At 39.2% G+C, this 12832-nt stretch overlaps 1 protein-coding gene across 3 annotated transcripts in view; it reads right to left on the minus strand.

The window, feature by feature from the left end:
- Nucleotides 1-12832, minus strand: part of FGD4 (FYVE, RhoGEF and PH domain containing 4) — a 172926-nt gene that overhangs the window by 43974 nt on the left and 116120 nt on the right. For all 3 annotated transcript variants that reach the window (XM_067536055.1, XM_067536056.1, XM_067536054.1), the window contains exon 4: nucleotides 10007-10484. In XM_067536055.1, coding sequence (XP_067392156.1) covers nucleotides 10007-10484 — 478 coding nt within the window. The remainder of the gene's footprint in view (nucleotides 1-10006; nucleotides 10485-12832) is intronic.

The following is a 12832-nucleotide window of genomic DNA, read 5'->3' on the forward strand; positions in this document are numbered from 1 at the left end:
AAAATCTTTGCTGAAGTCAAGCTATATCACGTCCACTGCTTTCCCCACATCCACAGAACCAGTCATTTAATCACAGAAGGCAATCAGGTTGCTAATGCATGACTTGCTCTTGGTGAATCCATGCTGACTGTTCCTGATAAACTTCCTTTTGTCCTAGTGCCTCAAAATGGATTCCTTGAGGACATGCTCCATGATTTTTCCAGATACTGAGATGAGGCTGACTTGTCTGTAGTTCTCCGGATTCTCCTCCTTCCCTTTTTTGAAGATGGGCACTATATTTGCCTTTTTCCAATCATCCAGGACCTCCCCCAATCGCCACGAGTTTTCAAAGATAATGGCCAATGGCTCTGCAATCACATCAGCCAATTCCCTCAGCACCCTTAAATGCATTGCAGCCAGCCCTATGGATTTGTGCATGCCCAGCTTTTCTAAATAGTCCTGGACCTGTTCTTTCACTGAGGGCTGCTCACCTCCTCCCCATACTGTGCTGCCCAGTGCAGCAGTCTGGGAGCTGACTTTGTCTGTGAAGACAGAGGCAAAAGAAGCATTGAGTACTTCAGCTTTTTCTATATCATCTGTCACTAGGTTGCCTTCCCCATTCAGTAAGGGGTCCACACTTTCCCTGACCGTCTTCTTGCTGATAACATACCTGAAGAAACCCTTCTTGTTACAGTTTACAATTGGAATTGCAGCTAGCAAGGGATGTGAAGGGTGTGTACCAAAACACAACGAAGTCCTTTTAAATCGACATCACACCAAGTATTAAAACTAGTGAGAATAAAATTGAGTGCTAAAAAATATTTTTAAGCAAAGCTAATAAATTAAATGTATTATTCTTTACTAAATATCAGATACAAACATATTTAACAAAGCAACAGTGCCCTCTAATGAACAACCCAATTCTCAACTGAGTTAACTACATTAAGAATGCAAGGCAACAGAAAATCTGCCCTATGTTTTTGCTATGATGTCCATGTTTGGAATGTTTCTACACATACGTTACACAGACGTGTATATATCACAGGGAATATATTAAGGTGTGATGTTTAAATCAGAGCTTGGGGTGGTCATACGAGAAAGGCATAACAGTATGTGCCAATTACAAATGTATCATTTTAGAAACAGATGGTTTGTTAAAGGGAGGCCCCTCGCTAGCATAGTTTCCTTTCTTTTGAGGTCCCTTGGAGAGGATGGGGATGGTGGGTGAAACTGGCCTTGACTGGCAGCAGGGGTGGAACAAGTCTGTGTTGGAGGATCTGATGTGCTAGGCCCAGCTTCTATGCACCATGGCACAATAAGAACACCTGAAATGCCAATGCCTAGGCTCACAGGAACTGGGTTCCCCTGTCTGAGACTCCATTTTAAGCCCATGTGAGCAGAGTTGAAGTAAGTATTTAGATTGGGCAATGCAGGAGAAGGGAAGTGGGTTTTCTTTGCAGATCTAAAATTGGTTATTATGGATTAGGGGAAATAACCTACAAGTTATTAGGTTTTAGGTTAGGTTTCTAATATATGTCTTTAATTCTGGTATGTTATGAAAATGAAGCAGTGCGAAGTTGAGTTTCTAGTTACTGTCGTCGTCTAGCTGTAGCAGCCTGCAAAAGAACTAGAATCTCATGAGGAAATTTTATAAAAGGCCCATTTTAAAATGTTTCCTGTGTCTAAGACTTAGCTCAAAAATTATGAGAAATTCAGCTTGGCCTTGAAGAATTAGGATATTAAATATGATGACTTCAATCTTTAACTAAAGGGGTGAATGAGGGATTTCAGACCTGCCTTAAATTCAAGTCTTAGCTTTAATTATGGATGTATAGCAATACCTCCATAGTCTGATATGTACATGTATATGCACAGAACATGTGTTTCTTCACAACTGGGAAAATTGAACATACAAATAAGTATAGCAAGATAGATAATTTCTTGGGGCTATATCAAGCCATCAGCATTTTTTAAAGCAGACCTCTCTACTGAGGTCAATGGGAACATCTGCTTAACAAAGGCTTAATGTGGCCCTATTATATTATTTATCACTTGAAATATCACAGAGGAACGCAAGAAAAAAAGCAAGCATTTTGCATTATACATAGAATATTGATAGCTAGAAGATTCCAAATTGTTGATTAACAATTTCACCTTGTCTTTGAGAGCATGGGGTAACATTTTGAAAATGGAACTTCAGAGCCTAAGTCACTTACATATTTTAAATAGGCACTTGACTCACTTAAGCAATTTTGAAAATTTTACACATGATCTTTTCCCATTTTAAGTCAAGATGACTGAATTACAGAGCGGTGCTGTACACTCCATTCCATAATTAATATTAAGGCCAAACTCTGCCCCTGAACTGTCTTGTAGAAAGCTGCATTCACAAACCGCATTTTTAGGTAACCAGTTATGTAACAGTTTGTTAAAGTATCATATGAAATAACCAGAAACTGAGAAATTTAAGATAATAGATTTTACTTGTCTCTTCACAAGGCAGTAATTCTTGTGCCAAGCACAAATGTACAATAAATGGACAGTATTTTATTGTGTATTGAACAGGAGGTATAAAAGTAACTTAAAAGTCAAATCAGTAACCATTGCTGCTATGAGTTAACTATTCCAACCAGTAACTTGGAATAAATAACTTTTGATTTCACTTTTAATAGGTCACTTTTTAAAAATATTTCACCCCCAGACCAGAACAACTTTCCTGTTCCATCCAACACAACTGACCAAATCCATGCATCAGACAGGATTGCAAATAATTCATCAGTTTACAGATGAAGCCTAAAATATGCATTCTATGTAGTCTGGGTACACTTCTTACTACAAAGTTATTAGTGTTACTCCCCTTAGAATCATTTACTGTGATACAAAAAGAAAAAACAAATAGTTTGCATTTAACTTATTGCCTGAACATTAAGCCGCGATGTGAAAAAAAGCCTGCAGAGATTAAAAAATATACTGCACTTCCATACTTAAAATGTAAGCAGTATGCAGACATTTTTCAGAATCCTACAATAATTTACAAATCCTGAGAATTTAGATCAAACTTTTTGTATGAACTACATTCCAATTTATCTGAGGCAGCTTCTACTGAAATTTGCAGATCATAGTAAACTAACATCAATCCCTTACCAACAAAGCAAGTCCAATACTGCCAATAAACCTGAAGGGGTATGGGGATGCAGAATAGGATTCTTTCCTTTCAAAACACAATCCCTTGCCTCCAAGAATTTACAATATAATACAAACAAGCAACATATGAAGGATGGAAACAAAAATAAAATCAAAATACGTAAAATTTTATATACATGATCACTATTGCCAAATTCAAGTGTTCAAAAAATCATCAGCTCCCCCCGCCCCCCCCAAAAAAACCTCAAAAAACAAGTGGCCTAAAGGAATGATATTTTAAAATGTAATACATTTGAAGTTCCTTTTTATTTGACTTCCATCTGATCATTTAAGTCACACCTTTTCAAGCTTTTCTCTACAACCAAGTGGGCTAGAAATATAATTTAAGTGAAAGCTGATGTTCTCATGGAATCCTCTTGGTTTCAGCAGCAGGTCTTTAAGACAAACACCAAATATCATGCGGCTTGCGATAAAATCATGAGTGCTGGCAACACTATTATATCACCTTATTTACTAAGTACTTATCTCTATTCAGCTTCTAGATATTACTTGGATAATTTATTGTATATCTACCCACCTTCAAGAAAGGGCATAAAGACTTCATTATCCCTGAAGATGTGATGGCGCAAGTTAAGACACTGCTGTCTCCTCTATGAACGAAAAGGGATGAAATTTTGAATATTCTTCCCTAGGGAAATGCAGCTATGTTCACACTCTTGTTTTCGGGGAAGACAAAGCTGCAGAATCGGGAGCATAGAGATAAAGGAGAGCTGCTTTCTCTATCACACAAATGAAGCAAAAGGCATGTCCTTTTCTGGCAGAAAGTTCATCTTAGAAGAAACTCTCCCTCCCTCTTCACAGACCAAAAGCACCACATCACATCTGCAGCATGCATGAACATTAGGATAGTTAAGTGTGTCTACAATATTGCAGCCTGCAGCACTGCCATTAAAAGCACATGTCAAACAAATGTTTTGTTTACTGAAAATATACAATTGATTTTAATCTCTCTAGAACATAAATAGTCCATATTCTGATTTTCCATTACATTCAAAATGTGTATTCTGAAACTTTTTTTTTTTTTTGGTCTTCAGTTAGTTCTAATAGAACTCTTCTCATACAGCTGGGGCATTCTTGTACTATTTCAGCCTTCATATTTTAGAAAAAAAATCATCCCATCACAGAAAATATTACAGTAGCAAGACTGGCAATTTTCTTAAGATCTTGTCTTTAAAAGTCTTTTGCCAGGTGATATTTACAGTTCTTGATATTCTCTTACTTCCTGTAAAGGGTTTAAAACTCAGCAAGTTCCATGCAGGACTATTTTTGGCAGCAACAACAGAACAACTCTGTGTTAAGTCTAGTCATCATTTTGCCTGGACCCCTTCCATAACCTGTAATTCCATAAAGCCTTAGTCAGATCTACCTGCTATAGAATTGAGAAAAGGAACAGGCAAGAGCATTATCTCAGAATTAGCTCTTATTTTCCATTCTAAAAGAATTCTGAGCTTTGGCTTCACACCACGTCCCAACCTCAAATTCACCCCATTCTTATTTAGATACATAAATTCAGAAAGCGAGGACATTTCCCTCTCCTCCTTCTCCTTTCTTGAATTTTAGGAACATGTTTCAAAGCTTCAAAATTTCAGTGCAAGAAATGTAGCAGATAGTTTAACATCGTGGTTCTCTAGCTTTTAGTATTGCAGCTCCATTACAGCTATTTTAAAACTTGGTGGTTCCCCACAACCAAAAATATATATATTTTTGTATTTGACACTAGATTCAAGAGGGATCTTAAAGTTCGGACAGTTCTGCAATTTAAAATGTCTACAATTTGTTTAATTATATAATTTGATCTAATCTGGGTTTTTAAAACTATAATTTGATTATATGGAATTTTTGGTAAATTCAGACATCCTAAGATTTTAGTGAGAAGAGCCCATTTAAAACTGCATCGTTGTGCAATGTTTGGTTGAATATATGATAGTTTCCAGGTTTAAACAATTTCTATGTTTAGTTTACACAGAAATCACTGCTGAAAAATCAGCCTTACAGAGATAACTGGGAGCAAGTGGAAGCAGCATTTTCATAGTTTCATCACGGAGTTCTTTGTACTCTCCTTTAACAGAAATCCAGAATTCCTAGTTTGTTAGATTTGAAAACGTGGTCTTCAGAGTGTGATCACTTGACAATTCTAAGATTTTTGTGAGCTGAAATACCTAAGGTTGAAATGGAGTCAACTGTTACTGAGTTCAGATTTCAGATCCAATCAGTATTTAGAGATTCATGTTCAACTCCTGGAAAATATTCATCAAAATGTAATACAATCCAGACAAATGAGTCAATATCTGGTCTCAATAGCATTTTGATCATTTACCCCTTTCGAAACGTCTGATAACATCTCCACGCCTGGAAACATTTCAGTAACTCCCTTTTCTGTGTGGCATTTCCAAAGAAAGCTTTTTTATGAATCCCCTGATTTTCTCTTTCATATTTAGTATATTTGTATTCGTAGCTTGAAGTGTTAGGTTCTGTAAATTGAATTTGCCAGATATATATGCCAGGTAAGCTAGATGTGGTCAAGCAGCCCTCATTACAGACATAATTTGCAAGGTCTGTTTTCCCCAGGGGAAAATTCTCATTTTGTCATGCAATTTAAAGATGTGTTGTAACATGCTTCCACGAGATACCATCTGATCTTAGCGTGAAAGAGAAGTGAGTGTGGTCAGAATCTCTCTCTTGGCACATTATACTGAAACGAAGTGTTCACTGCCCAGGTTTTTAGAATACTGATTTTAACAACAATGTTGAGGGGGAGCCACCTGTATTTCTATGTGCAACTTTTTTGATGCCAAAGCTTGGTGATGAATCAGCCAGTGTTTCCACATTACTGCTGGTGCCTCTTTCTTTACTCATGCTGCAACCCCAAGGGTCTCTCCAGTTACAGGTGCTGCCCCGTCAGTGCCCAGCCCTTGTAGTCCCCACATAACCCACTTAAGACCTTCATCCACTATGAATTTATTGAGGATTGTATTTCCTTATTGGTTTTTCAGGTTGGGGTTTCTTTGCCAAATAAAAGTCCTTTAATTATTGTACTCGCTTTTACAGATCTCAGCTAACATGGCTCAATTTCTGTGTTAGCTATGTCTGTAGTTGATCAAGCTGTAGTGCAAATATTGACTACTCTTAAACTTATTCTATCAACTGGTCCTGGATGTTTTCTGCAAGGTCATGAATGCATTGATGGATAGTGTTATTGCCATAGCAATGGTTTTCAGTGTCAGGGCTGCTTGTTCCCCAAATCATAATTCTACATGTCTATTACTACCGGAAGGAGACAAGTCTCGCCAATGGTGTGCGCTTGTTTGTCTTGTGTAATTTGGATGGCCACATAAGATGCCGCTGAAGAGTTGCTTTTTTTTTTTTTTTTTTTTTTGGGGGGGGGGGGAGGGGAGGGCAGGGGAGCTGCTTTAATTCTTCTACTTTCTGAAGGAAAAATCACTGTTTTTGTTCATGAATTCCAGGTGTTGGTTTCTAAAGATCTCTGTAGTTTCCTCGGCCTTATACTTTCAGTTACTAACACTTAAAAATACATGATGTTGTGGCTGTAGACTTTCTGCAGTAATACTGCAATGTGACTATCCAGACGTAATGTAACTATCATCGTGTTATCTACTTTTCCTCCTCTTCTGTATAACTTTATTCAAATCATCTTCTTCAGCCAAAAGATATGCTACATGTAGGCTTAACTCATTCCATTATCAAGACAAGGCACCTGTCTCTATCTCACGCTCCTTCCCCTATCTGCTAGCGCTGGGGCGGTTGCCAGCACTGGAAGCCTCTCGATATGTTTACACTGCCAGCCCAAGTAGACAGACTCGAGCTTGCACGTAGGGTTGGCAGTTGTGGTTGGTTGTATTCCTGGAGTTTCATCACAACATAAGACTCATCTTCAATTCCTGGAGACTCCAGGACAATCCTGGAGGGTGGGCAATCCTAGCTAGTGGGGCTCACGTTACTGTGCTAAAAAACAGCTGTGCAGAGACTGTGGTTTGGGCCAGGAGTTTCATTACCACAGGCAGTGGCTCGGGCTTTGAAGCGTAGAGGAGGAGGATGGGCTTCAGGACCTGAGCTCCAGCCCAAGCCACAATGTCAAAGCACTTGTCTACACAGCTAATTTTAGAGTGCTAGCGCAAGAGCCACTAGTCCGTCAGTAAATCTGGGCTGGGGCAGGGGGAAGGGCACTTGCTTCCACGAGGAGTCCATCGGCACTATAGACATACCTTCTGTGCCCTCTGCTCCAGCAGGAAGCCTCTGCTGAGAACCCCCCCGTAAGAGTGGAGGGCACAGAGACTGCCCCAGCCCCAACAGCAGCATAAAACACAGACCCATAGGTAGGACACCGATGATTTGAGTCTAATTTAATTGTGTCCTAGTTAGGAACAAACAAAAACTGGCGTATCAATTGAAATTTATTCCAAACACTTCTGGCTCCCCCATGAACCCTTCACTGCTCCGCAAAGGAACCACAGTTCAGTCTGGGAAACACTGTATTATGTTAATTTAGATCTACTGCTACTCATTAGACTGCTGCTAATCATTAGACTGCACTTACACTCTCCAGTTATACTTTTTTTGCTGTCAAGTTGAGATGTTAGGCAAAAATAAAATTGCTGCTATCTAAATTGGTGTGTGCGTGCACACATTTCTTTTCCAATTTCTTTTTCACAACATAATCTGCTTCTGCAGTTGTTTGAAGACGGTAACAAGTCTGCACCCCAGACTGAATGAAGGTCTTTTTCATATTGCAAATGAATATATAGTTCAGAAACAGCTGTCATCTCTCATGTAATATACTGTGTGTTGAATGTTCCAGTGATGGTATTACTGTTCGAGATTTTAGCCATTCTGACTGTGTATCTGCTTCTTTTTTCCTCTAGTAGGAAAAGGTAATGCATCTAGCCATAATAGGTTCAAATATGACACCTATTCTTTTTGGTTGGGTTAGGCCAGATAACATCTGTTGGTTATTCAGGAGGCCAAAGGCAGGCACAGATGGGATTGCTTGTTAGCATTTTCTCCAGGCATTCGCCCAGTTCCTTCCTGTATTTTATGTTCCAGCAGCCTCACATTTCTGCTTTTTTCTGTAAGTACTGCCAACACCCATTGCATAATTTGGATTCCCATTCTGCATTGCCTGAGAAGCGAAGTATCCAGTGTATTGTACTGGCCTAGATATGCACATAAAAAGAAACAGGCATCACAAAACAGGAGGCAAAGAAATATAATAGAAGGTGTGGCAGGGCAAAGGTGCCTTGGATTCCTATCAGACCCCTATGCACAGATGGGATCCACTCTTCATCAGCAACAAGTATAGCCTCTCATTCACTGGCTAAGATATTCAACACTGCACATGTGAAAATCTGAGACTTACCTTTTCCATACACTGTTTATCCTGCACATCCTCAGGATCACCACCTACCCCAAATTAAGTGCCCGTTGATATACTGTTTCTTCCGTAAGTGAAAACCCAAAACAAAATACACAAGACAGAATTTGTGGGAACGAAAAACACAGCAGACAACCAAATGCAATACAAAGCCTCCATCCACAAACTGCTAAAACACAATCCTCTAGCAAACTGACTGGTAGGGAGAGAGACACAGAGAAGTGTGAGTGAGAGAGAGACAGAATTAGCAACGTTCAATTGTATGACCCTGCATTGCCAGAGATGGTCTTTTCCTTTAAGTGTTAGTGGGCTTTGCTTTCAAGACCAAGAGTTTGGGTTTATCCCTCTCATCCCCCGAAGTTCCAAGTGACCCTGGTGCGCAGTGAAGTGGCAACCACACAAATTTAGCTGGCCATGGTTTTGTTACAAGATAGTGACTCATGGACTACAAAATCATCTGTATTTCTGAAACAGGATGTGATTTTTTTGCAGTTACATTTTCCAAGACCAATTCACTTTCACCCACTCATTTCCTCTTAATGACAACAACTGAAGTCATCCCTACTTGGAAATCACAGATTCATCCCCAGTGTAATTCCACTGACTTCAATGGGATTTCAACAAGGGATAAATGTCTCTCTTTATCCTCTGTGTCTAACTGGGACATCCCAATGTTTGCCATTGTCTTGCTAAATCTGTTCTGAGGGCTATACTCAGGCAAAGCTCTCATATGTGAGGTCTGTCTCCAGATGTCCTGATGCTGCTGTGTTACTGTGCGTTTTTTGCCACTCTAACCATTTGTTTCCTCCACCTTCTCTCATAGCACAATCATGACAACATGCACATTCAGGTCAGTAACGCTCTTTTCCAGGCTTGTGCACAAGGGGGAGCAAGCAGGGGCATGCACCCCCCTCCCTCCAATAATTGGCAGTGGGAGCTGGCAGCTCCTTCCGGGCTGTGCGAGTAGCAGGCAGAATGTGCCCTCCAAAAGCCATTGACGTTTTATTCCTGCATAAGACCCTGCTTTTTTCCCCATAATACCATCTTACCTCCTTCACCAAACGATTTGGAAGGGTTGCCAAATTTTGCATACTCAAGATCTTTGAGGAGTCCCAGTTTTGGTGCACGGGGACATCATAATGTCACTGTGCAGCACATATCCTGGGTTAAATGTATTTCAGCATTTTCAGAAGTGCCTCATTAAAAGGCTAATCTATCACTGAAAGGTTTTTGGTTTTATTTTATTTTATATATTTGCAGAGCTGGTCACAATTTTTCAAAGTTTAAAAAAATATATTGGTGGGAAAAATTCAAAAATATCTTTCTTTTTTGAATGGCTCTATAAAACTTCCTTTTTTTAATATGAAACACCTGAAAAAACAGCAGGCACAATTATATGCAAGAAAAAAGTATATAATGGAATTATTATTTTACCTTTGCTTCTACATGCTCATCTTGTTTATTGAGTTCCTCATTCTGTTTTTCCTCTCCATTAGTATTAGATTCTACAGTTTCATTTTCAGATGGGAGCAGTGTGTCCCTGCTTGGAGTCCGACAGCAGTTAAGAGTTTGTCCTGTGCAGGTAGCTGTAGCTTGCAGGGAGTCTGTAGTAGTGCTCTCTCTTTCCCCATTGACTAAGTTACTGTTGACCGCAATATCTAAAGCTTGAGTGGACGTATTGGTGCTAGGTTCCGGTAGTTTATTGGCCTTGCATTCCATCTGGCTTTGTGCTACTATTCCATTGGCCGTGTGTTTCTGTACAACCTGAGTTTGATCTGTATTATTTCCCTGCTTTTGTAGTGGGTGTTGGGAGAGGAATTTTAGCTGAGGTGATGCTGGCCCATATCTTCCTTGAGATTTAGCAACATTTAGAACAGAGGATTCTTTCTTCAAATCACTAGGACTTGAGGGGCTAAAAGATTAAAAAAAAAAAAAAAAATAGATAAAGAGTTAACGAAAAAAGTGTTTGATTTTTGGAATAGGGTATTTATATTGCACAACTTTGAATTTCAAAACTATTTTTTCTTCGCTAATATTAGAAACATTCAGTTATGCAGCTTATATCTGACCCAGGCCTTCCAAGGTGTAATGCCATATTTAATTCAACAAATCACACAGGCAACAGTACACATTTTTCTAGAAATTAAAATGGTGTCCATTATCTGCTTATTAATGAACAACAACTGACATGGCATTCTGCATTAGTAGAACTCAAAGCACATTACAAAGTCGGTCAGCATCGTCATCCCCATTGTACAGATAGGGAAACTGAGGCACAGAGGTGAAGTGAGTTGCCCAAGGTCACTCAGCAGACTAGCAGCAGAGCTGGGAATAGAATCCAGATCTCCTAAATCTTAGTCCAATGCTCTGTCCATAGACCACAGTGTTCCAATGGTTACACTTAAGTATGCAAGAAACATCCTTTTAATTTCCCCCTTTTCCTCACTTTATCATAATATACCCAGGCAGAAGCGGTCAAACTTACTGACCCACCCAAAACCTACCTCCTTTCTGGGCAAAATCCTCTAGCCCCAACACCCTGCTGCAAGGCAGAAGCTCTGAGCTCCCCACCCCAGTCTGGTAGGCAGAGAATGTGGGAGGGGAAGGTGGTATGGGAGCTATGCGAGTCAAATTTAACTGTAAAAGAGGCTGACCAGCCACAGTTTGGCCACCCCAGTAAAAGCTTTATATTCTTAAAGTAGCTCTGACAAGCTTATCTCTATAGTCTAGTCCCTGATCAGTCAACTTATTTAGTGTTGCCCTTTCAGATCCTTGTCACTATCAAGAGGAGAGCATTCTGCTCTGCAGCTTCTTTTTCTTTGTGCCCCATCAATGCTCCAAGTCAGTCCCAAACACACGTCTGTTCCCGGCTTGTATCCCCAATTTTATCTTTCCATGCTATTCTTTCAGGGCTCCTACTCTGGCTACTGTTAATACTGAAGGTACTCTATAAAATAAAGTTTTATTGCATTAGTATAAAATCACTAGGACAAAAAGGAATACTTGCATATTGCAAAACTTGAAATTCATATTTACCAAAAAATAAAATTTAAGAACTCTGGTGCCAACACTATTTTGCATTAAAGTAATAAATGACTCAGCCATCCTACTGCATTGTTCATAATATACAGAGACCATTAATTCCATTGCAAGATTAATTTAGAAGGGTTAGAAACAGCAGACTTACTACCAAATAATTCTTCCTTAAAATAAATATTAAAAACCAGATTCTAGACTCTACAGGTTTATTGGTGGGTTAAAGAATACACTTCAGCTGTGTTGTGGTTTTCTGGTTTTTTGGAGCATGTAAACAAACCTAAATCACATTGCACTTTGTTTTGTGATAATTATACCCTTTTAAATACTCAGTGAAATGCATATTATGTTATAAATGAATATTTATAAAAATTAACTTCCTGTAGGTTCATTTGGTTTCTTTTCTGCCAATACATGTATTTTTTTCATTCCTGCATTCAGTTAAGAATTATTTTAACTGTTCCCCACTTCTATTAGCTTTTGGGCTGGGCAAGTCAACAAAAACATATTACTATAATTCACAATCACAATTCAATACACTGCTACAGAGTTTCGTTATACAAAGACAAAAGATTGGCAGAGGCTATCAATCTTCTTGCTTTAGAGCAGCTGCACACTATCAACTGAGGTTATGAAGAAATTTTTTTTTTCCACAGCCCACAACATAACACAGAACTGGGCAGGTGTGTTAAGGAGCTTTTGGTTGAAAGGGTGTGCGTCGGGGCGGATGGGTAGGGGGAAATAACCTTGGTCTAAAAATCAGAAAAAGGCCAGTGTGTGGGATTAAATACTAGATAGATGGATCAATTATCTTCTCATGTAAGGCAATTCCCATGCTCGTAAGAAAAAAAGAACCAACGTAAATAGGGAATAACAAGGCTTTAGCATTATATTTAGCATTCACATAAAGTAGTACAGACTTCTCAAAACCAGCCAGACATCCCCAAAAAAATGGAACCAGCATGCCTCCTCCTAAAGATGACATACTTAAGCATGCTACCTGTGTAATTCCCGATCAGGAAACCCTGATCCTAGAGCGTGGTTAGCAGGTTCCCTGGCTTTTTTTCCAGCATCAAAGAAATGCATGAGATCATCTGAGTTCTTTCTAGAAGATAAAACCTTGGAAGAAGCTGGGAGGGGTGGAAGTCCTAGTGGCTATGTTTAGATCACTTTTATTTCCCTCTTTAACCAAAAATGAAATAGTTCAGTTTGAAAGATGGGTGA

The sequence above is a fragment of the Emydura macquarii genome, unplaced genomic scaffold, assembly GCF_026122565.2.
Source record: "Emydura macquarii macquarii isolate MOO-44397 ecotype Brisbane River unplaced genomic scaffold, CSIRO-AGI_Emac_v2 contig_3530, whole genome shotgun sequence".
Classification (NCBI taxonomy): Eukaryota; Metazoa; Chordata; order Testudines; family Chelidae; genus Emydura; species Emydura macquarii.